Source organism: Grammomys surdaster, unplaced genomic scaffold (assembly GCF_004785775.1).
Source record: "Grammomys surdaster isolate TR1022 unplaced genomic scaffold, NIH_TR_1.0 214, whole genome shotgun sequence".
NCBI lineage: Eukaryota > Metazoa > Chordata > Mammalia > Rodentia > Muridae > Grammomys > Grammomys surdaster.
Window position 1 is genome coordinate 2252491 of NW_021604659.1, and position 26467 is coordinate 2278957.

Consider the following 26467-nt stretch of genomic DNA (forward strand, 5'->3'; position numbering starts at 1 on the left):
AAGTGTACAGGGGCATTGTGGCTACCCTGCCCCATAGAGCTCTCTCACTGAGACCAGCCTTCTGACTTCTTGCAAATGTCTCTTAGGCATAAAGAAACAAGAGATGTGGTAAATGGAATTATCTTAATTCCTGGGATTTTTTTTCCTTTGAAATAAATCAGTTTTTTTATTACAATGGCAGGAGCCAGTGAGACCCCCGAGGCAGGTACCCTGCTTTCCCTCACTCACACCTCAGAGATGAACTAGACATATCTACTGACATCTTCTGAGAAATGCGACTCTCCCAGGCTTGAAGTTCGAGGTCATTGATTCAACTTTCCAGGGCTCACCACCTGTACTCGCACGCAACACAACAACCTCTGGCCTCCACATATACATATGTGTACACATTCATATAAACATGTACATACATCACACATGCATGCAGAGAGAGAGAGGAAGAGAGACAGAGAGAAAGCCCAAGGATAAAATCAACCTAACTTTGAAAGCTACCAGACGCATGCACATCTCTGCATGTCTGGCATGTAGCAGATACTCAGTAAGGTGTCAGCAACCAACTAAACAGACATCAGCAATGACTGAAGGTACAGAGCAGCAGCGCAGACACATGGGGTCAGCTCTGAGCTCTACCCACTTTCTTTGCCTCTCAAGATGAGATGAAGCCTGGCTGTCACCGTAGTTCCCCAAGGATCCTCCAAGGCCTTTCAAGCTCATGAGCCAGAGACTCCTGTCTGACTCTTCTCAGAGCAAGTGACCAGGCCAGCCAGCCTGCCTGCCTGCCTACCTCCAGATCCCAGAAGATGGTTTCAAGTTCTGATTAGTGTGGTGTGGTTAACCAGGAAGCAAGGAGGCCATACCTCACAACCGTCCTTTATCATCCAGTCAATCACAGAGCAATGGCCTCCATCTGCAGCCCAGTGCAGAGCTGTGCAGCCTCCAAGGTCTCTAGCCTCCCAAGAAGCTCCGTGTCTTCGGAGGTATTTGACAACATCCAGGTGCCCCGCATAACATGCAAGCATGAGACTGCAACACACAGAAAAAGCAGAATCCACTGTAGGTCCCACTATCGACCTTGGGTCCTAATGTCATCCACCCAGATTAAACCAAAAACTTGTCATTTGAGTGAAAAAAAGAACTGTTTATCCACACAAAATGTACACATGTCCATCAACTGATAGATAAAACGTGGCAAATCCACGCAATGAAATGCCATGTCAGCCATGAAAGGGAAGTCAAGTCTATAGTGTGAAAAATCTTAAAACAATATGATCAATAAAAGATGCCAGGTATAAAGAGTAATGATCCATTTACATGAATCATCTAGGAGAGGCTAACAAGGAAGCTAGAACAGTAGGATGGTAGCTGTCCAGGGCTAAGAAGGGGGGATATATTTAGTATATTTCTAGAGTCATGAAACTGGCCTCCACGGTGGCGATGGGTGAGCAACCGTGTGGATCTATCTTAAAGCAGTGCATTTTATGGTATGTGGATAATGTCTTAATTTGAAAAATAAATACTGGGGTTGGCAAGATGCCCCAGCAGAGAGAGCATGATGGCCTGAGTTCAAACCCAGAGCCCACGTTGTGAAAGGAGAGAACAGACTTCTGCGAGCTGTCCTCTGACCCAGGTACCATGGCACGTGAGCATTGATAGATACATACATATGCACATACAAATGCACAAAATGTAAAGGTGTTTTGAAAATGAATATTGCCTACAAGTGAATATATATTATTGGATATTAAAATAGCCACAAAATCTAGATTATATTCAAAACAGAGTGATGAAGGACCACAGGTCCGACAGTCAGCCCTTCATTCATTATTAAACCAATTTCTTGCTCTAAAACAGGAAGATTGCTCATTTACTGCCACTCTCCTTTAGAGGGCAAAGGCTAGTTGGTCCACTCCAGCTGCTGGGAAGTTCCTCCTTGTAGACTGTCAATCAATATGGAATCATACACTTCTTTTGTCCACCTCCTAATTGGTTAACTGGGATGGGCAGGGACCACTCCTGGGTAGTTTTAGCATGTTAGTCGGCACTGACGTTGCCACAGAATATGAATTTATTACCCTATAGATTATTTGCTAGTTGCCATGAGGAAAATATAACTTTACAGAGATCTCACTATCCCCACCACCACAGAATGGAGCCTGGAATCACTACCTGTATGGGCCTCCTCAGTGGAGCCAGAGACACCGCACAAGCTCTCGAAGTTCCTAATGAAGATGGCACCCCGTAATAGCCAAACCCTTATAGTCTTACCATGAAAACACTTTTATTGGAAATACAGAGTTAGGTGAGCAAGCCAGATGCTACCCTACTCCTGGGGAAGGTGAGAAAGGTGAACCCAGAACACACCAGAACACAGTGTGTCTACTTTTACATCGTGTGTGTGTGTGTGTGTGTGTATGTGTGTGTGTGTGTTTTCACATAAAATGGGAGAAATAGATGTTCAAATTTTCACTGACACACAGCAAACATCCTACTACTGAGCAGGACCCCAGTCAACAGGGCTTAGCCCATGTATATTCCCAAATTGTGTGCATCATATCATGCTTCTAGTGACTCTGTCTGAAAATGTCCATCTTACTCCACTTTTATCATCTTAGTTACCAAATATATAGGTGGTATTTTATTAGCAAGACTAATTGGCCTACTCAACGCTGGCTCTTGTATACCATCCTCAGACAGTCTTTTGTGTGTGACTTGATTACTGCACACAGGGAATTTTTCCTGGCTCAGGATGTGCGAGTGGTTGCTCCTCTCCCTGCACATTCCTTGGTGCTCCCTCTGACAGCCCCTAACTTTGCACCTCTCCTTTGTTAGTTCCTTCCCACTTTTGTGTCAGGCACATTACAAAGTCAAACAATGACATCCCTGCTTCCTAACGGCACTTTATGACTTCTTACACTTAATTCTCCATTCACGTGACATGAGCTTGCCGAGATCTTTTTTTTTTTTTTTTCAAATAGCCTATGTCTAGAACCTTTGCCACTGCTCTGTGTCACCTCTACCACCACGTTAAGTTCTCTCTATCCTGGTTGTTTCCAATCTGTTATACAGTGCCCACCTCTCTAATCAGTTTAACTCTTAAGGCATTTTAATAACTGTCCCCCATAGTCTTTGACAGAATTTTAGTGTCTATTACCATCTATTTGTTCTCTTAGATAAATTACAATCGTTTTGACGGGTTCCCCAGAATAATTCCATTTGAGGCTACATTCAATCTATATGCTAATTTGAGAAAAGTGGGAAATGGTGCCACAGTCTTGCCATTCTGAAGTACGGCATACAGTTTGATTTTTTTAAATCTTCAGATCTCTCAGTACAGTTCTGTGGATGTATATTTCCATCAGGCTTCTTGCCTTTGGGGATTTGTTCTACTCTATGTTTAGATATTAACCAGTTAGTACCTTTAAAAAAAACAGTCTCAATATATAGCCCTGGCTGGCCTAGAACTCACAGAGATTCTCCTGCCTCTGCCACCCCAAGTGCTGAATTAAAGGCCTTCAGATTAGATTTTTTTAAATCATCTTGTAACACCCACATCAGGAAAACTTCCTTATTAAGTTTCAAGTCTTTGGCAGTTGTCTCTCTTGAGTTCTGCAGGCCAGGAGGAATCCCTCCTGTATCTCCCGAAATACTGTCCAAACATGAAATAAAATATAAGGTGCATTCATGGAGAGCAGGCCTCGTGTCACACATGACCATGTATTTACCCATTTATTTTCCACAGCAACCTCATAGTTACACAGGGAAGCCTCCTGAGGTAGCTAGCTGTCCAGGGTGACATACTGTGTCCCTTCGGGACTGGGGTTTGACACCACGCTCTCTGCTGTCCGTGCTCCTCACCACACACCCCAAGCCTCAGCTCTTTGCAAACTCAGAAGGATCTAGCAGTTCTAAGAAATGACATTGGAGAACTGTCTGAAATGTTTTTTTATATATAAAAACAAGTAAGTAAATAAATAAACCATTTTATATAGTTTTGGGCAGGATGCCACACATCTATGTCCCAGCTCCTCCAGAGGCTAAGGTAGAAGGAGTGTGAGTTCCAGATCAGCTTGAGCAACATAGTGAGACCAACCATCCTCCATCTCAAAACATAACAAAATAACACGTGTTGACACTTCCTGCTATTTCTGTGCCAGGCACTGTCCAAAGGCTGAGAGTCTGTGTGTGGTATATGCTCAGGATGCCTGCCCTAGTACTGTCTGCCTTACTCCCTTGAGAAGGGGTGTCCCACTGAACCTGGAGCTAGGCTAGTAGCCAATAATCCCCAGTCATCTTCCTGCTTCCACATGCCCCCACAACCATACCGGGATCAGAGATGCACACACCTATGCTGGCATTTTACAAGAGTGCTAGGAATTGAGCTCTTTACTCACTGGAACATCTGTCTAGCCATAAATTACTTTTTTAAATGATGCATTGTCTTAGTTAGGGTTTCTATTGCTGTGACAAAACACCATGACCAAAAGGTAAGCAGGGGAGCAGGGGAGGAAAGGGTTTATTTGGGGTACACCTCTGCACTAGTTCTTCACTGAAGGAAGCCAGAACAGGAACTCAAGCAGGACAGGAACCTGGAGGCAGGAGCTGATGCAGAGGCCATGGAGGGATGCTGCTTAGTAGTTTGTTCCTGATGGCTTGCTAAGCCTACTTTCTTGCAGAATCAAAGACCAGCAGCTCAGGGACAGCCCCACCCACAATGAACTGGGCCTTCCCACATCAATCACTAATAAGAAAATGTCCGGCAGGCTTGCCTGCAGCCCACTCTTATGGAGGCATTTTCTTAATTGAGGTTTCCTCCTCTCAAATGGCGTTAGCTTGTGTCAGGTTAACATAAAACTATCTAGCATTTGTATAGTTGTTGTATATAGTGTTCGGTTACATAAAGACAAATTCTCTCAAGCAGATCCTGAATGTGGACCACATACTCCAACACATGCCCTCTACTGTCTTCACTGTCCCCTTTCTTCCAGGCTTTGTCCTGCTTCTGCCTTCATGTAACTTATACACAAACGACTATATGTATCTGTATTAACTCAAGAATCCACAAGTATGAAAAATCATGCAACATTTGTCAGAATCTGGCTTATTTCACTTAAACTGATGATGCCTAGCTGCATCCATTTCTTGGAAGGTATCACTTCACTGTGCTTTATGGCTGAATAAATCCCCCTGTGAGCCTGTGAGCCATTGTTTCATATGTCCTGCTGACAGACACCTATGCTGATTCTAACAAGTTGCACCAAATCCTCCCTTCACCTTGAATCTACTAAGGAAGGATGTTTTGTTAGAAACCATCTAATGGGAATTTCCTTACCTTCTTAATTATCTTTGTAACTGGAGAAAGGGGTTATAAATATATGTACCTACAAATATGCAAAGAACCCACTGCCATTTTTTTTTCTAGTAGTGGGGATTGAATCCAGGGATTTGCACATCTATGCAAACACCGAGCCACACCCCAACCCTTCTTGTATGTTAACAACAAGGTTGATGTTCTATCCAGCCTTCCAGCCTGACATTGCTGTAGGAACTCCAAGGTTAGCACTGACACATACAAATATGAAGCTCTCAGTCAGACAGCCACATAAGAACATCTGTGGAGCGAACACGCGAATGCATTTTCTCATTTTTTTACATGGATAGTGTTCATTTAGATTTTCCCACTTCTTGCGTTGATTCTGGTGATTTTAAGTTTCTCTAAAAAGCCTCCGTTCCAACACAATTATCCAATCTATTACAAGACAAAAGCACCATTTTCTTTTCACTTTCAAATACTTTCTATAGCCATTCTTTCCCTTCCCAATGTCCAATTTTATTTCTCTTTTCTTTGATGTACAGGACATTGGTTTATCAGGAAGATTTTTCTTAAGAGATGACTCTTACATTTTTGCAACATGAAAATAATCCCCTTAATCAGTTTCTGGTTCTCTTCTGATTCTTGCCTGTTTTCAACCTTCCTTACATTTTTCTTTTGTAAACTGGCAATACTCTTTTCAAAATCTTGAGCCAATTGATTACTTAGTCCCAAATCGGTTTAAGAGTCATTCAGAAAATAATTTTAAAATTGTTGTCTAAATGTTATCTTCCACTGCACTGGAATGGAGTAGATGGGCTTTCTGGCTGAAGAAAGCCATATTTTGGGTTATGGAGATAGCTTGGTGGGTAAATTGTTTTCTGTGCAAGCTGAAGGGCCTGAGGTCTCTGACATTCATGTAGAAACCCATATATGACTGGTGGTGGAAGTAGAGACAAGAGGCTCCCTGGAAGATGCAGACCAGCCAGCCATCCCAACTGAATCAGCAAGCCTGCTGCCAATGACAAACCTTGTCTTAAAAAGCAAGGTGGATGTCTCCTGATTATGACCCCTTAAGTTAACTCAGGCTTTTACACCCACATCTATACAAATGTGCACCCACACACATGCACACACAAAATACGGCATACGATCCGAGTCTATGAGTGCAGTGCCTAATCCTTTGGCCTCTGTACTCCATGTACCTTATGAGCATACTGAGGAAAGGCACTGTGTGTCTCCCTGTTTGAGCCATGCACCAAACACGGTGCCTAGCATGTAGTCATCACCAAATAAATGTTGACTCTGCTGAAATAGTTCAATCTAATTGCTACAACAGCTGGTACTGAAGTATTTCAAATGTCCCTTCATCTGTCCATGAGTTCCTAGCTCTTCTTCACCCTCTTTCTGTAACCCCCCAGCTGGTGTGGCAGAAACCACAACAAGGCACTGCTTTAAAAACACCTGGCCCTTGGGTAGTAGAGGAAGGCTGGGATGTATCAAGAGCCCCTGGCTCAGAACTGGTGGTGCTGTTCCAATAGCTATGGGTTGCTGAGCTGGAGAAGGCTGAACAGGTTTACCTGATGAACAAAACCACAGGTGACCAAGTCAGCCTTCATCACCCATTATCTTCCCAGGGGGCCCACTCACCTCTTGGGACTTTCATGGTAAATTAGAGAAAATGAATAAGGCAAAAACCCTCTGAGTACAGTCTAGTAACACAACTGCAGCCATGCCCGCTCTCAGAGGTACCTCCCACCTCCTACCTGTCCTTGCCACTTCCGTTCTTCAGATTCACGTCTGTGCCATTGGAAACTAGGATCTTCACAAGCCTGAAGGGGACACAGTTAACAGTAGTGAGCTAATGGCTTTGGGAACATGGCAACCCAATGAAGCATAATACTCTGACCCTCAAGGTATCCTGCAGCACCTTCCTCTCTGCCCATTCAGGCACTGTTGAACAGGAAGCACACCAAAAGCAGAGTCCCAGTCTTACATGAGTCACTCATCAGACCCGTCTGTCCACATGGCACAAAGAGCTTGTATCATTTTAATGGCTGTTTTTAATATAGGGTTAAACAAATACTTAATGAGAACACATTTGTATTGTCTATCAAAATGGCATTGTTGCAATTAAAATATAAGTGTGATTGTAAAGTAAGATACCAGCACTTCTAGCCAGTCCTATGGAACAGACAGTGGCAACTTCAAGGGGAAGTCTGCTCCCAAAGTCCCCCTCACTCACCTTCAGTTAAAGAAATCCAAATTCCAATCATGATTATCCCTACGACGTAGTCACTATGTGATATGAGACTACATACAAACTCACCTGCAAGCTGCCTAACCCAGCACAAGAACCTGAACGAAAGCCATTGCATGGGGTGGTTTGGGAAAGGGAAAAGCTGCTGCCACTCTGTGCTGGCTACAGCCCTGCGGGGAGGGAGAAGCCCTACTCCTCACTTGGGACTAGGAAGAACCATACCTGGTGTAGCCTTTCTGAGCAGCAACCATGAGAGCGGTAAAGCCAAATTTGTTGGGCACGTCAACCATGACATGGCTTAAGGAAAACAGAGGAGAAACTGTCACTTGTGGCATAGATCCTGAAGTTAACCATACTTTGCAGGGCCCGTGGGGAATGTAAATGGTTCCTTTTACCAGAATGAGTAAGTTTATCTTGGGGAATTACATTTTTCTTGTCTTACAATGTCCTAATAGTTAATATATATATATATATATACCATTTTCATTTCACTTGAAACAGGAGCTCCCTTCAACTCAAAACAATCGTGCCTTTCCACTGAATAGCTGCAACCAGCAAAGCCTCTATGGCAACAACTCAGTTTCACCACAGGAGTGGACATGGCTGGAACCTGGGCTTTACTGTTGACTCCCCACTTTTCTACTGGCTATGTATTGATGCTGCCTGAGTAAGAACATACATCTCATATTGTCAGCCAAGGAGCCTGGCATTCTATAGAACTTTCTCATCAACTTACCAAACCCCAGTTCAGAAACCATTGCCTTCTGAGGTACACAAAACCATGCTGCAAAAGAATCTCAATTACGTCTCTATGTGGAAGGCAGCTTTAGGTGTCACACCTGCAGCAGCCACGCCCCCCACGCCCATCCTCACAGGCTTCATCTCTAGTGTCCTATACCAACTTTCTAGTCTCCGAGGCAGCTGGTTTCCCTATTCTCAGGGTCACCAGTTATTCCATGCAGACATTTTGAACTGACCTGCACAAAATGCTGGGATAGATAATCAAAGGATAATAATTGCTTCTGGGGATAAAGCATGATGCCCAGACCTGTAATTTCCTTTTTTAGTTTTCATTAAGCAATCACAAACCATATCATTTACAGAGGTCTCTAGGACTCCTTATTAACTAGACTTCACTAGCGCATACCAGGCACCTGAGGTAAATGTAGGAGGTGCTGGAGAATTTGTTTAGGAAAACAAAATAAAACTGGGCCGTGTATTGTCTGTGTACCTAGTGGGCAGTGGAAGAAAGACAGAAAAGCTGGCTGCACTCTCTCACCCTCCTTCCAAAATTCGAAGCAGGAGATCTTCATCGTTCACATTGACAGCACGATGAAAGTGTTCGCTACTTATGGGCTCCCCTAAAGAAAGCAGACAGAGAGTGGTCATCCAAACGCAGGGTGGGGGGATTCCATCTCACTCTTCCTCCTGAGGCCTGGGTTCACCTTCACTTCCACAAAGCATGAGCTGTCCCTGTCAGCAGGACTCACATGTCCTACACAACAGCTTCACTGGAAAAGACCTGTTTCTCACATGTTAAGAGAAACTTCAGACTGACCCAAAGAACTAGGACATTGTCAAGTTGTAAGGTATCGCTTTGTGAGTGTTACCATTGGGATCCTCCTTCACAATGTCTCCTGTGACCAGGGAAACCCCAGCAACTGTCACGGCATACTGCTTTCTTTTACCCAGTGGCCAGACTATCTCAACAAGGACAATTGCCTTAGCTCCCTGAGCTAAGAGAGCAAATGAGTTGTATATGCACAGGGAGGTGACGAGCATGTGAGAAGACCCTTAAAGGGAGATGGCAGTCTTCCAAGAGGGGAACAGTGAGGGCAACGAGCCTAAGAAGACAAAAAGATCAGCAGGAAATTAAGAGGGCCAGTGGCTGGCAGTGACACAGTGACAAGGGTATGGACGCCATCTGAGGGTGGGAGGGAGAGGCAAATCATCAGGCTCAACTTCCCACTGCTGGTCAATGGGAAGACACTCTCTTCCAACCACATAAGGCACGCAGTGGTAAATGCCCAACACACAGCTGCTGTCTAGTATAGCGCTCCCGAATGCTCTCACATCCCACCATGCCCAGCACCCTCCCATATTTGCAGTGCCCACCTGACCTCAGTTTGCAGCTTCCAATCTGAGTAATATCGCTAGATGGTCAATCAATAGAACCTGCAGATTTTGCTAGGCACAGGGGTCTTTATTTAAATCAAGGTATTGTGATAAGCTTTCAAAGCCAAGGACCTGGCTAGCCCCATTTAAGGAAGGTCTTGCCTAGCCCAGGAATTTCACTAAAGCAGTGGTTCTCAATCCCCTATGGGGGTTGCCTATCAAATATCCTGCATATCAGATATTTGCATGATGATTCATATCAGTAACAAAATCACAGCTATGAAGTATCAACAAAATAACTTTATGGTTGGGAGGATCACAACATCATGAGAAACTGTATTAAAGCATTGAGAAGGTTGAGAGCCACTGAAGGGACTCAGAACTAGAATGACTTTAATCTCCCAGGGACATTTGATAATAAAGACATCTGTTGTCACAATTGGGGAGATGCTACTGGCATCTAGCAGAGAAGGACCCAGAGTACTGCTTAGTATCATGTTACTCACAAGGACAGCCTGCCATTACTCAGGACCTAACCAAAGGCAGTATGTCAACTGTGTCATGGTTGAAGACCCCAGCTACATTGAAGTAGACTCATTGATAGACCATTGTGTGACCCTCTACGCTTGAGGGGATTATCTAACCAAGTAGATTGTGCTCCCTCCCTCCTTCCTTCCTATGTAAAGGGAGAGGTGCCTATAACTAGCAATGTGCCTATAAGTAGCCTGATATCTACAAAAGAGACCATTTTTTTTCTCTCAAGATTCAGCTGCCACAAAAGCAAATCATATAGAGTGGACTATGGCAGTGTTGAAAGTTCATTTGATTTCAACAAAATCAGGTCTGAGCAATGCTAAGCTGTCCAAGATCCCCAGTTAGTAGTATCAGCATCAGAGCTCATGGCCAAGTCTCACCTAGGGCCTTAATTTAATAGCCATTGAGGTATCTGACCAGTTTGGGTTTGTTTCTATTCTTGCTATGCAGAATCTAAAACAAATGTAATTCTCCCTGCCCTTCCCAACAAGTGTCAAATAAAAGTGAATGCCTAAAAGCTTCAGTGGTTGGGAACTTGTGATATTCATAGCAGATCTGTATCATTCCCTCATTTCTCTACTGGCTATCTGCCCTCCAACTCACTGCATTTCACCTCACTGCCCTTCACCTCACTGCCCTCCACCCCACTGCATTTCACCTCACTGCATTTCACCTCACTGCCCTTCCCTCACTGCCCTCCACCTTATTGTTCTTCACCTCACTGCACTGCCCTCCACCTTACTGCCCTCCATCTCACTGCCCTCCACCTCACTGCCATCTACCTTACTGCCCTATATTGCACTGCACTCACTGCACTGCCCTCCACCTCACTGCACTGTGCTGCACCTCACTGCCCTCCACCTCACTGCACTGTGCTGCACCTCACTGCACTCCATGTCACTGCACTCCACGTCACTGCACTCCACCTCTCTGCACAGTAAAGTCTCCTGATGAAGGTGTTTCCTAGAACATCCTAACCAGAAAATGCTGTTGCACAAAAATATTGGGGAAAAAAACAAGCTCATTTCACGCTTATGAGCTTGAGGGCTGTATGCAACAAATATGTCTAGGTGTTATAACACAGCTAAAGTAAATGTAGTGTCTATTCCCAGATTCTGCTAGGTATCCTCAGAGCTTCCTGTGGGATTCTGAGAACAACAACAACAACAACAAAAAACTCCTCACAAGACAGAGGAAAGCAGCACCCTTTCTCATACATCATACTTGCTGAGTCCTACCAAAAAGAACCAAAAACCACTTCTCCATTATGAGAGTCCTTCTCAGCATTAGCTCAGTCAATACTTTCCAGCTTCCAAGACGCTGTCCCAGGAGGACAGTGACAGCTGAGAATCCCATTGAATCAGCCCAGGAAAACCTTTTAAGGTGGGCTGGCAGGGTGACTCAGAGGGTAAAGGCATTTGCGACACAAGTGTGAAAATCTGAATGTCATCCCAAATCCCATCCAAAAGTAGACAAAAAGAACCAACTCCATAGAGTTGTCTTCTAACCTCCACATGCATGCTAACACACACACACACACACAAAGTAATAATAATAATAATAGTTTTAAAAATACAGCCTGTGAACTAGAATTGACAAATATAGGACAGAATGAAAAGGCCTTTGTCTGCCACTTCTACTTCCTCTGTAGGCAGGAGTCATGGAGATCAGAGAGGAAATTCCAGGATGAGCAACATACTCCACTCTTCCAGCCAAGAGTTTTTCAAGACTCCGCAGGCCTGGCCCAGGAGAACAGCCTCAATATGTGCAACTGAATATAAAACAGGCTAGCCTTGGCCTTGGTGAGTCTCACCATACATTGATTCCTCTGAGAGGTGTGACTGCAGGCATCATGTTGAGGATGCTCGAGGGGTGCCCATCTAAGTTCGATGCAGTACACTCAGTGGGCAACCCTAGGAGGGGATGGGTAGGGTGGACTTTGAGAAGCCATCTTACTCTACTTGGGGGTCATTTAGCTCCAGATGTGCATATGAGTGTGACATGGGATAACACCTCCCTTGGTGGAATTTGGGTCTTTATTAAAAGCAGTGAATAAATCATGAACTCATTGGAGAAGATATTTGCCAATTAACAAGTAGCAGCTGTTTTTCTTTCTTTTTAAGGGTCTGACTGATTAAAATTGCATGCTTCATTTAAGCAAGAGCCTCGTGTACTTTACCTGGGAAGGAAAAAAATAAAAGGCTGAGCATCCTTTATTCAAACAAAGTGCAGGCTTTTGTGATTCATTAAAACACTCTCAAACTGAATGCAAATCATCAGCCCACAGAAGCATTTTTGCTTGCTCTGTATAATGTGAGCATTCTCAATTCTCTGCTTAGCATCTCTGCCTCCTTAAGAGAGTCCACACTGAACAAGATAGAATAAAGCAACAGCAGTCGATCAGCAGAATCAGAGGCCTGCCTCCAACAAAGATGACACCAGTCTCTCCACAGAGTATAGCCCCATGAGGCTAGCAGAGAAACAGTCAGGTACAGTGTTTGGGAGTGCTATAGCATGAGCATGAACATGCACATGCATGTGCATCCATGCACAAACACACACACACCACATACATATACACACACATACATACCACATACATACATACATACATACACACACCACATACATACATACATATATACATACATACACATACCACATACATACATACATACACATATCACATACATACACACACCACATACATACATACACATAGCACATACATACATACACACACCACATACATACATACATACATACACATAGCACATACATACACACACCACATACATACATACATGCATACACATACCACATACATACATACATACACACACACACACCACATACATACATACATACATACACACACCACATACATACATACATACACACACACCACATACATACATACATACACACACCACAAACATACATACATACATACACACACACACATCACATATACACATGCATATGTGCACACTAGAGTACATAGTCACTACCAGCATGGCCCTCTAACCTGAGAGGGCTTATCTAATTACCTACAAAAACCATAGAACTATTATGGTAAATTCCTAAGCCAGATATCTACAGCTGCTTCTCTGAAGTCAGCTGGGCAAGGAGAAGCACACTTAGCCACAGGCATGCTCCTTGTCAGCTGATCTGCAAGGTCAGGCTGGTCTCTACCCTCTATGTGAACTCTGGCTAAAAAGTGAGAAGCCCCTCGCAGGCTTAAGAGTGCTACTCAGAGTATAGTAGGTTACCTGGAGTCCATCAAAGCTGATTGCAGAACCCGCTGTGTGAACTTCTCCAGCTAGGCTTGGGTGAACTCATCCAGTTGGTGAGAGATGGATCTGTCCCCACCCAAGACATGAGAGGGAGCCTCTCCCAAAAGAAGTGTGTCTCTTTTCCTGCTCCTACTTCTGCCACTGAATCTTAATCATCTACCCCACCAGTCCTGCCAGGAGAGATGGCTGACCTACCACCCCTCCATCTGGGAGCCTACAATGCAGGTGGAAGGAAGAGCAAATATGTAAAACAGGATGGATGAAGTGCTGGGCCTGCCTCAAAACAGAAGGAGCCTGTGCAGGGGGAGGAGAAACCTGCACAAGAATCAGCCCTGGGCCAACTGTGCCCATGGAGCATGTGCAGTGGGCTGAAGAGGGGACAGGGTAGTCCAGTGAGAGCAGAGAGGGGAGTGGTAACCAGGACGGGGGATCAGAGCAGCAGGAGGAAGTTAGGAGGAAGTACAGAGACTGCCTGTAAGACCATCCAACCCAGTGTCCCCAGGAGAATTTCTTCAAAGGCAAGCTCTATGTCTGTATTTCCCCTGCCTACTCTTCCCCGCCTTTGCCCTCCTGTACTCCAAGTGCTTATGCTAAATCCCTCTCTCCCCCCTCCCCCTCTTCCCCTCCCTCCTCGTCTCCCCCTCTCTCCCCCCTCACTCCCCCTCTCCCCTCCCTTTCTCTATCTCCCCCTCCCCCTCCCCCTCTCTCCCTCTCTCTTTTCCTCTCCCTCTTTTTTTCTGGGACTCCAGGGCTGAGAAAAAGCAAAGCTTTCAGCATCACCAGATTAAGGAACAGATCCTCTTGCCTAACCTGTATAATTGACTACTGCATGTCTCCTATGAAACCACCTTGTTTCATGACTGGCTAAGCATCACTTAGGACCGCTGATGAAGCCCCCATGCTCCCCCCCCCCCGCCCCAGATTTAATGAACTCTGCCTTCAGTCTGTTCATCCAGAGCCAGGCTCTTCTTGCCATCCTTATAACCAAAGGACCAGTAGGGTAGCTAAAAATCTGAATCATCTTTAGTCACATGGAGGGCACAATGGCAGCCCACACACAGGACATAGGTGGTCAGAGGCAGTGTGGCTAGACTCCCTGGCTACCTCTGTGGAACACTGCCTCCCTGTGGCTGGGGAAATACTGATCATATTTTTTTTCGGTTTCAGTACCCAGGGAACCAGAAGTATGTGACAGACATACACATGCATGGAAGCCATGTACAGTAGACACATGTAGAGGAGGTAATTTGATGTCCCACTTCCTAAGAAAGGTAACTTTCACCCTGTACCAAATGCCCACGGACAGGACAATCCTGGCACCAAGCCAGCTCTCCCAACTAAGGACAGCATAGCTGGCCTTCCTTATGCTATGCTGTAAAGAGGTCCTGGGTAGTAAACAACATTATCACAGACCTCAGAAATGGAGTGCTTTCTGCTTCCAGTGAGGCCTAGGAGAAAGCAGTCAATTTTTACCTCTAAACTGCTTTGTGTTTTTCATATCTCTAAAAAGTGAGCATAGAGCAGTGTACTCACGGGTCGTAGCCACCGAGACGACTGGGCTGTACTCATATTCTCCAGAGGGGCTGGTGACCTTCAGTCGAAATCTGTACAGCGTCCTTGGTTCTAGGCCTTCAACCACATGCTTTGTTGCATAACCCCTGAACAGAAGGAGACAAACATGAATGCCTCTGACCACCTTGGTCTTTTCCTAGTCTTATGTCATTTCCTGACAGTAATACTTTAAAATATCTAAAGATATGTGTGTCTGGTGTTGTGTCTGAGGATGGAATGTTTTATATGTATTCACAATCCTTCACTAACAATGCAGGTGAGATTTTGGCTTGGGAGTGGGTTGCACAAAGAAAATCTTTTCATGTGTACAGCAGGTTTTCAGTTTTATATAGTATAGCTTTTAACTTGCCTGTATGCCAGGTCACCTAGGCAGCATTTCCCAACAGCAGGTAACAACAGATGGAAGCAATTGTTGAATGCTTCCACTGAATGAATCAGTATCAATCTGATCCTGCTTCATTGAATTCCTTGAGAAAAATGGATAGATCACAGATCTGTATCTTTGTGGAGTGTTACCTAGCCAGGTGTGGTCCTTCCTAATTGAAGCATTCCACTTAGAAAGGAATAGGGAAGGCTCATGAGTCTCTGGAAACAAACAACTCACAAGTCTTAGCAAGTTCCTAAAACCAGTAAGATTCAGAAGGCCAGGAGAGGGATTTTCCCGCCATCTTGGATACAAGAGAAAAGGAACTTTCCCACCACCTGAGCTGCCTAAGTAGAGACTCTCTGAACTATAGAGCTGCCTAAAAGTTTTTCAGAGCTTTAGGATTGAAACTTTCATCAGTCAGTACCTTTGACACAACTGCCTTTGAGTCCTCCATGCTCCTATACCTAACCCTCCCACATCCTCCCAGAAAAAAAAACAACAACAATCTCATTGGTTCACAAGTTGCTCTTTGGTAAAATTGTTCCCATAGTGTGTCATTGGTTTGCTATCTAGAGTAAATAAACATTTGTTTATACTCTCCCCAAAAATGTTTCACATAACACAATGGTTGGTGCACTGTGGCTTGGTGCAGCTAACAACTTACATGTTCTTCAAAAAACTCATACTAACCCATAAAATTTATATTCAGATGACAAAGTTTCACATTTGAAAGATTATTGTACACATGTGAGTTTCAAGTAGTCTTCAAGTAGGTAGATAAGGCTGAAACTCATAGCTACTGCATCTAAAGGAAGCAAAATACTGCAGGGAACAGGCCTTAAGAAGTCAAGCCAATGATGGTTTGCTGCTCAGAACCAAATCAGTTCAGCTAGGAAGTCAGGCAACATAATACAAAATGACTCTAACATCTTACATCATCTGTAAGTTTACCTAGGAATGTTAACAGGAGTTAAAGGTTTCTATGGTAGAAGTCTGACTAGAGGCTTGCAGTAAAGATCCTACGACTCCAGGGGGAAATGTCTGAATTCTGTAATTGGGAGCTTAGAAAATAAGAACTGGAAAGCAGTGCAGTGGCTAGCCTGCTGCCCTGCCCTTAGCCCTCTCAGAGGATGCTAGAACCAGAAGGTGCAGAGAGATGCCAGTTCTCTGCTATGAAGGAAGCCGAGGGGATGGCTCTGCTATAGTGCACATCCTAAGACACCAAGCCTTCAAAGGGTACAGGATTACATGGAGCTCCTGATATGCCTCAATTCTCAGTTTCATTCTACTACCAGAAATCTTGACTGGGCTTTGAGTAGATCCCAAGAATCCCTATTTCAATGCTATATCTAACTTAGTTTGGTTTTACTTGTGCTTCAAGGGCTTGACCTTTGCTGAGGGACATGCTATCTCTAGTTCTTTTTCTCTGTGCTTCACTATATGCTTGCTTTCTTCCCTTCAGCATACTCACCCATGGCTCCATGCATGCAAGCTTACCATTGGTTTCTGTCATTTCTCATCCTCAGCAGAGCTTCTGCAGAGGCCAAAGCCATACATTACTGTTTGCAAACTGACTATTCAAGGATGTTTGTGCTCAACCTAAATATTTACACACAAGCTCTGTTCTATGCAATTCAAACTTATCCCATGCCCATTTCTTGCAAGGTGTTGGGCCAGGAAGATCCAGATGAGCTCAAGACTGAGTTAAATCACTCAACATCCTGTGGACCCTATTGGCTAGAGTCAGCATCATGGCTGATAGAAGCTCGCCTGAACACACATGCCTGCAGAATGAAGATGGGCCTCAGCTGTAATTCAAGGCCTCATTTATTCATCCCCAGAGCCCACTAGAAAATCAGTCTCCAAGGTGTGGCATTAGAGGGGTGGCTACAGAACAGAGCCACTCTGACACTGGGTGAAGCCTTCAGCTTCTCATCCCCATCCCATCCAGAACCCGAAGTCTGATTTTCTCCTGAGCTTCTCCTGCATGAGGAATGAGGACTAGGAGAAGAGAGGGTGGCATGGTGTCCTGCAAGAAGTTCTCTCTGACTTCTATGACAGACAGGATGTATCATAATGAAATGTAAGGTTCAATGGACATCAGCCCCAGGATGAAAGGCTCATGTGCCTCAGAGTGTACGTAGGATGTGTCAGATCCAGGTATGTGAAGAAAGATGCCCCCATGAGATGCAGCTACATCACCCACCTCCACAATTACCAAGACCCTTTCTCCTTGGTGCTCACCTAAAATTGAGATTCTAGGAAAAAGGAGTAACTTGCCCCATGAAGTTACTTCAGGCACCAAATTCCCACAGAGCCAAAAAATAATAATCTACCACTAGACCTCTCTACCATCAGGCCCTGTTCCCTGCGCTCTGTTGGCAAATTCAGCCCCATTCTGGTATCTTTTATTTGTAAAGCCATCCCTCTTCACTCCAAAGAAGGTGCATGCTCAGAGAGGCCAGTCCATCCATCAATGCAGAAACACAGGCAAGGGTCTACTCCTGTGCCCTGGAATGGGAGGAAGGTGGCAGGAGGGGAGCTGGGTAATGCTGAGGTTGGGTGGTGATGAGAAGCCTGTAGCTTTCACATGGGTGCTATTGGGAGTTAGCCACCATGAGAAGTTCTAATTCCTGCTGTAGAGAGGCCACGTGGTAAAATGGAGCCACAGGACAGTGGCAGGCAGTGATGGAGAGAAAAAAAAGTCTAGAAAGCATCCTGTGTGCCAGCTTCCAGCCAACAGAAGCACTACTGTGCTGCCAAGTCCATGGAGCAGAAGCTAGTGCCATCACAGGCTAGCTGGGAGACAGACAGACGGACACACAGCCATATAAGATAATAAAGAAATGGTTCTGATGGCATAAAGAAAAACATTTGAATTTTAAAAAGCAGACAAGAGTGAGAAACATAAATACACTCACCACAACGTGAACTCTCTAAACCAAACAGAATAAATATCCTGAAATACTACATGGGCTGAAAATTATAATCTAGAAAGTAAAAATGGATCAGACGGGAGCAGGTGGACAGAAGACGTAGGAAGACGTAGATTGTATTGCTAAGTGAGCGTCCTCACTATGGTTTGGGTAGGGTTGGTCCCTAAGGTATGGTTGGGCATGCCTGTGAGGGTGTGTGGGTGTGGTGTGCACACATGCACACATGCAAGTCTACACACATGCAGTCTCCCTTGCTTGTTAGCATTCACTCAGTCCCCATAACTAATAGAGGTCTAGTGCACTGGCAAATTTTAAGGTACCCTGTTTTGGATTTTGAGATGAAGCCTTGAAATTCTGTGTAGGCTGGTCCCCATCTCCAGGCCTCAAGTGACACCCCCCACCCCACCCCCACCCCCGTCTCAGCCTGCTAAACACCTGGGACCACAGGCCTGAGCCTGGATCCATTTACAAATGCTTTAAATCTACCACTAAAAGCATCATGAGTTCAACCAGTTCACAGGCTGTTCTGCTATCTCCCCCCTCAATTATGGCACAAGCTTCCTGATTAACTCTTTCTGCTGCCTACTCCCCCTCCTCCCACAGCCTCATCTCAGGCAGCCACAGCAGCCCGCATAGACCATATAGACCCTGCCTCTTCTGGATTAACAACTTCACTTGCTTCCCCCAACCTCTTTCTGGTAAAAGCCAGTACTCTCTGGATAAGTTACAGTCACGCTGTTACCTCTTGCTACTTTGTCAGCCTCACCAATACCCCCACCTGTCCACTCTCCACCACATTCCTCATGAGCTTTCCCATTTGACACTGCTTTGGCTTGGAAAGTCCCCTTCAGTGCCCCACACTTCCTTCAGGCCCTGGTCCCAGACCCCTAACCTGCCCCACACTTTCCTCTTTAGGGCCTAGTACCCCTGACACACTATGCCTTTTTACTTGAACGTCTCATTTATCAGGTGTTTTTCTCAACATGAAGAATTCCTGTCTGTCTCCAGTGCTATGTCTCTGGCTTTTGGGACAGTGTTCACAATGTCATGGGCACTCAGTAATACATGACAATGGTGTGGATAAAAAGCACAAGAGGGTGGCAACTGTCATAGCAAGAAAGGACAACAGTAAAACAGCAAGGGAGCTTTTCAGTTGATGCATAAAATTACATTGGCAGGATGAAGGGACAGAGTGATGGTAGAGAACACGAAACACACAGAGGGAGGATGCCAAGGCATGTTAAAAAAAAAAAAAAAGAAAGTCCCTACATCAGAGAAAGTTTGTGCTCAGAAATAGGAGGTAATCAAGCCGGTGTGAGCAGGCTGCAGATACACACATGCACCATGTATATCATACAAAGAGACAGATAACACAAATATGTGTATAAATGCACATGTGTGCACACACATGCAAGCACATGCATGTGCATACACACACACACACACGGCTTTAAAGGACACAACCTTCACAGTAGAACATGATTAAACAACACCCTAGGGAGTCAGACTGTACAAAGCATGACCTTCATCCTCCATACAAAGAAGACCCGCTTAAGACGATATGACAAATGAAAAAAAAAAAACCTTCAGGATAGAAAGAAGAGACAGAGAGCAAGAAGACTCATCTCACTGGCAAATTCTGGACCGTTCAGGGCCTGGGACACATAGGAAACCAGACAGAAATGGAGCGGAATGCCCTGGCCTTGTGAAGGGGAGTGGAAGGGGGAACCCACAAAACTAGGTAACTGTACTTCTGAGAATTATAAGGGAAACACCAGCCAAAGACCATTCCAGTGATGCAGACTGCCAGGGCCGAAGGAAGCACCCAATACCACCAGACCAGCGTGCACTAGATAACCATTCTAGTAAGGAAGGCATTTATTTGCCTTAATGATAGAATGAGGCGGGAGATGAATGAGGTTGAGACTGCTGCAGTCCAAGCCTGCCACCTAGTGGTCAGGTACATGCACACAACTTTTCAAGGGATAAAACCTTTCACCAAAAGGCCCTTGGAGCCAGAGTGTGCAGGTGATGCCACCAGCTCTGGATGGCAGACCACTAACCAAAACTGTTCTCTGTCCAGACAGCAGCCAGGCTTCTGGGGCCAAGGTGAATGACACAGATACTGCATCAGCTGGATGCTCATGTGTGTGGCTGGTATCTCTCTAAATGAACCTTGGGCACTTGGCATAAAAAGAAGGAAGGAAGGAAGGAAGGAAGGAAGGAAGGAAGGAAGGAAGGAAGGAAGGAAGGAAGGAAGGAAGGAAGGAAGGAAGGGAAGGAAGGAGGAGGGAGGAAGGATAGGAGGGAGCAGGCAGGCCAAGAAGTGACAAAAGAACATAGCCAGGGCAGTTCCCCATGCTCTGGCCAAGCACAAGTCAGACAAGTTGAAGGCTCTGTCTCTTTCTTCCGCCATAAAAATACTAAAAATATAATTTAATGATGAGAAAGATAGTTTGCTGGGTAAAAAAGAGCACTTGTCATAAAAGCATCAGGACCTGAGTTCAGATCCCTAGCACCTACATTAGAAAGCTGGCTATGGCCCCACGTACCTGTAACACCGGCACTGGGGTGGGGAGAGACAGGAGGATAGTTGGGGTTTGCTGGCCAGTGAGTCGAGCAGATGGCCACTGCCAGAGAGCAAGCTGGGTGTCAATGACGGGGCTTGTTTCAGTGGAACAGGGGCAGAATGGAAAAGCAGGGCACTCAACATGCTCCTCTGGCCTCCATAGGTACATATACCTGGACACATACACATATGCACACACATATATACATACATACACACACAGTACATTTTATATTATGTATATATGCATTTAGAAGGAAATCACCTTTGTAATAGAACATGTGACATAATTAAAGAAAATCTTGTGGATTTGATGGCTATTTTTTGGTCAATTTGATGTGAGCTAAAGTCATTTGGGAAGAGGGAACCTCAAAGAGAACATGTTTGGCCAGATATGCCTATGAGAAAGTCTATGGGGCGTTTTCTTGATTACTGATTGATATGGAAGAGCCCATGGCCATTGTGGGTGGTACTAGTCTTGGGCAGGTGGTCCTGGGAGTGTAAGAAACCAAGCTAAGCAAGCCGTGGGGAGCAAGCTTGTAAGCAGTACTCCTCCACAACCTCTGCAACAGCTCCTGCCTCCAGGTTCCTGCTCTGACTTCCCCCCATGATGGACTGTGGTGTGGACCTGTAAACTGAAATAAACCTTTGCCTCCCCAAGTTGCTTTAGGTCATGGTGTTTATCACAATAGAAACCTAACTGAGTCAGAGATTCAAGGTCCAAAATTATTTTCATATGGCAACTATATTTCAGATAATACTGTTTTGTTTGAATACAAAGAAATGCTTCTCAAATATCAGGATATTGCTACTTAGGTAACAAGTGAAAAATGGGGTGGAGGGAAGAAAGACACTGGAGAGGGGAGAAGGAGACACGTGACATGAGACCAGACACACATCACCACCATCCAGGCTGTCCCCCACATCCCCACATCAGCACTTGGGTATAATGCCTCCGTGCTAAGCCTTGTAGTCCTTACAGTAAAAGCTAAATGAGACCACACTTGCATTTCATTCTGGTATTTCTAAGTCTCAGGAAGAAGTGACTTTATTTTGCAAAATGCTAAGCAGCCGAAGGAAGTTAAGGCAATGCTAAGATGAAGACAAGGAGTCCCCTTCTGTGGCACTTTGTTTTTGTGAAAGCCATAACTCTTCAAGGGCCTGCAGCCTGCCAGCAGTGGTCTAGGAACTGGGACAGAGTACTGCACAAGTCAGAAGTCTTGGCCATCTCACATTGTGCCTAAACATTGGTAGGGACACCAAAACTAATAAGCCAGCACATGGGAGAGCCCCAGCGCAGTGCTTGTGAGCAACTAAATGGGGATCTGAGGTAAGGCTGTAGGCAGGGCGAGTGGGCTGCCAAGCTTTGTGGCCTTTAGAGCAAGAAAGGGGTGTGGAGGAGGGAACTTCATCTAGGGTTCATACTCTGGGCTCAAATAACTCAGAAGAAAATGCCAGGGAAACTAAGGAGCAAGGCCTTAATGTGTGGCAAGCCCAGCCTTGAGGTTGAGATGGAGGCCATTCCAGGTAGAAAGAGTTAAGAAGGGGCAACCATGTCAGAAGAGATTGGAGCAGTTGGCTGGTGTGAACTAGAGGTGCTTCACCTAGTATCCACACACAGAACAGCCCGATGAGAACCACAGCTGGCTTCATCCTGCTATCTTGTCTTTCCAGCTCTGCCTTTTTGCCATAGACAAATGCACTAGCATACTTCTGGAGTCAAAGAAGCTCTTAGTTATAGGGGGTTCATTCCCACGTTGACCACTAATGCTCATACCAAGAGTCCATGGGTTCAGCCCTTAACTTCAGAGAAGCCAGAGGGTTCTCGGTGACCTGGGAAACCGGTCTACAGTGAGGAAAGCAAGATGAAGTGTGAGCAGCCACACCTGCACCTACGTGTAAATGACACCATAGTTGTGCATCTTGGGGTCCTCCTCTTCAATGGAGAACCTAAGCCACTGCTCCTGTGGTCCTTGCCGTTTCTCTTTCTTTTCCAGATCCCAGTACAGTTCGATGCTGTGATGAGTCACCTTGCCCACAACAGGAGGGTGCGGCTTTAAGAGTGGCACGATTTCTGAAAAGAGAAATATGAGGTTCAGGGCTCTGTTTCCAGAATGTCAGAGCTGCCTGGTGACCCAACTGTCTCCCATACACTGGACACCTGCACATGAGCAGTGGGCACCTAAGCACCTTGATACTCCTAACAGCAACTACACTGGTCCACTGATACTAAAATTCACCATGACCCTTCCAAGAAAGTGGGTTACTGTGGCACAGCAAATAGCTGCATCTGTAAGAATGAAACTCAGTGTGCTGCTATCATCCTTTGGTGAACTGGCTCACAGAGAGAGCCAAGAGATGAACACCATATTTGGTCTAAATATTTATTTATCACAGATAACAAAGGCTTGATGTCTACTCTGTATGATTAGCTCTGTTTAAACAAGAACAGACTAGTCATGACCCAGGTAAAAGATAAGCTGTGTGCCAAATAGAGAAAGCAAATAGCCAAGAGGACATGGAACAACTATTCCCACAACCCGGTGTTCACAGAGATCGGCAGCAACAAGCTCTCACTTCCCGTCCAGTCAGAAACTGAAGAGATCTCGTTACTATTACAAGTGACACTATCGGGAGAAGACACTCTCAGTCATTGGCTGTGGAGAAGTAGGAACCAAAGCCTTGCCAGAAAGCACTATGGAAGCATATGGTAGAAGGGAAAATTGGCCAGTGGAGATGTAGCTTGGAGGGCAGAGTGCCTGCTTGGTGTGCACACAGCCCAGGGCTCCATCCCTAACATTGCACAAACTTGAATGTGCTAGCGCACACATGTAATCACAGCACTTATGAGGTGGAGGCAGGAGGGTCAGTTCAAGGCCATCTTCAGCTCTATAGTGAGTTCAAGGACAACTGTGGGCTGCATGAGACCCTGTAAAATGTGGGTCCTACTCAACCAGGCCACTCATCTGTGGTGACCTTTGCCACTGCAATGAGGACACACACATGAGGACATGACCTAATTCATAGCACAGCAGTTTTCAGATGGAAAGGAGAACCATTGGTAAGTGAATGGATGAGCAATTTGCCAGGTCTACACCACTAAGGACAACCTTAAAAATGAATGGTTTTGCTAGGCATGGAAGCACTCAATTTTAATTACAGCACCAAAAGGCAGAGACACATGTGGATCTCTGTGGCTTGAGACCAGCCTGGTCTACATAGCAAGTTCCAGGACACCCAGGGCTATGTACAAAGAACTTGTCTCAAATACAAGCAGATAAAATAAAATGAATGATTTCCATGCTAGATGTTTTGAGAGGATTTCTATACAACTCTATCAGGTCAGAAATAAAGAAATACTGAGTTTTAAACACATAAGGAACTCGATCTATGCCTGCCAGGAGCAGAGACCCGGTGTTGGACCTGATCCCTCATAGCACATACTCCAGTTGGAGCTCGATACTCCCCCACCCCCAGTATTCATACACATCCAGCTTCATAGGTGAGATCTTAAACCCCTCCCAGAGACCCATGTATCTGGACCCCTGGGACCCTGGGAAGCAGATTCCTGCCCAACAGGATACCAGGGTGCCTTCTAGCTCCCACCTGTGCCTGCTGAGAGCAGAAACTTGATCCCACACAAGACACACACTAGCGGCCACTCAACCCCCCCCCCAGCTTGACTCCCCAGGATCACAGGATCACAGGAAGGACAGGCACTAATTGGAGACAGGGAGGCCAGATAATACCAGAGATAACCAAATGTCGAGAGGCAAGCATAAGAACAAAAGCAACAGAAACCAATTTGACTTGGCAGCTTCAGAACCCAGTTCATTCACCACAGCAAGTCCTGGATACCCCAACACACCCTTAAAACAAGTTTCAGATCTAAATTCTCATTTCATTAAGATGATAGAGGATTTTAAGGACATAAATAACTCCCTTAAAGAAATTCAGAAGAATACAAGTAAATAGGTAGAAGCCCTTAAGGAGAAAACACATAAATCCCTTAAAGAAATACAAGAGAATGCAATCAAACAGGTGAAAGAATTAAACAAAACCATCCAGGATCTGAAAATGGAAGTAGAATCATTAAAGAAAACTCAAAGGTAGACATCCCTGGGGATGGAAAACCTAGGAAAGAGATCAGGAGTCACAGATGCAAGCATCACCAACAAAATACAGGAGATAGAAGAGAGAATCTCAACAGCAGAAGGTACAAGACATAGACACAGCAGTCAAGAAAAGTTTAAAAAGCAAAAAGCTCCTATCTCAAAACATTCAAGAAATCCAGGACAAAATGAAAAGACTGAACTCAAGAATAATAGATACAGAGGAGGGTGAAGATTCCCAACTCAAAGGGCCAGAAAACATCTTCAACAAAATTATAGAAGAAAACTTTCCTAACCTAAAGAAAGAAATGCTCATAAACATACAAGAAGCCTACAGAACACCAAAAAGATGGGGCCAGAAAAGAAATTCCTCTTGTCATAAAATGATTAAAACTCCAAATGCACAGAACAAAGAAAGAATATTGAAAGCAGTAAAGGAAAAAAGGTCAAGTAACATATAAAGGCAGACCTATCAGAATTACACCAGACTTCTCACCAGAGACTATAAAAGCCAGAAGAGTCTGGGCAGATGTCATCCACACCCTAAAAGGTCAAAAATGCCAGCCCAGGCTACAATATCCAACAAAACTTGCAATTACTGTAGACGGAGAAACCAAAGTTTTCCAAGACAAAACCAAATTTAAACAATATCTTTCTACTAATCCAGTCCTACAGAGGATAATAGAAGGAAAAGTCCAACACAAAGAGTGAAACTACACCCAAGAAAAACAAGAAATTAACCTTTTCACAAGAAACCCAAAAGAGTAGAAACACACAAACATAAATCCAACTCTAAGAATAAAAATAACAGCAATGAGGGCTGGAGAGATGGCTCAGTGGTTAAGAGCACTGACTACACTTCCAGAGGTCCTGAGTTCAAATCCCAGCAACCACATGGTGGCTCACAACCATCTGTAATGAGATCTGATGCCCTCTTCTGGTGTGTCTGAAGACAGCTACAGTGTATTCATATACGATAAATAAAAAAATAAATAAATAAATAACAGCAATGATCATTGGTCCCTAATAACTCTAAACATCAGTGGACTCAATTCCCCAATAAAAAATCATAGGCTAACAGACTGGATACATAAACAGGATCCAGCATTTTGCTGTACACAGGAAACACACCTCAGAGTCAAAGACAGACATTCCCTCAAAGTAAAAGGATGGGAAAAAAATTTTCCAAACAAATGGTCCCAAGAAACAGACTGGAGTAGCCATCCTAATATCCAACAAAATAGACTTTCAACCAAAAGTTATCAAAAAAGATGGGGAAGGTTACTACATACTTATCAAAGGAAAACTCCACCAGGATGAACTCTCAATTCTGAACACCTAAGCCCCAAATGCAAGGGCATGAATACTTGCAAAAGAAACACTATTAAAGCTCAAAAC

General features: G+C 44.7%; 1 protein-coding gene across 1 annotated transcript in view; it reads right to left on the reverse strand.

Moving 5' to 3' along the window:
• Positions 1-26467, reverse strand: part of Fank1 (fibronectin type III and ankyrin repeat domains 1) — a 123276-nt gene that overhangs the window by 3863 nt on the left and 92946 nt on the right. Inside the window, exons 2-7 of the mRNA XM_028772523.1 lie at positions 22854-23031; positions 15047-15171; positions 8848-8929; positions 7791-7865; positions 7075-7140; positions 858-1023 (exon numbers count right to left, since the gene is read on the reverse strand). Coding sequence (XP_028628356.1) covers positions 858-1023; positions 7075-7140; positions 7791-7865; positions 8848-8929; positions 15047-15171; positions 22854-23031 — 692 coding nt within the window. The remainder of the gene's footprint in view (positions 1-857; positions 1024-7074; positions 7141-7790; positions 7866-8847; positions 8930-15046; positions 15172-22853; positions 23032-26467) is intronic.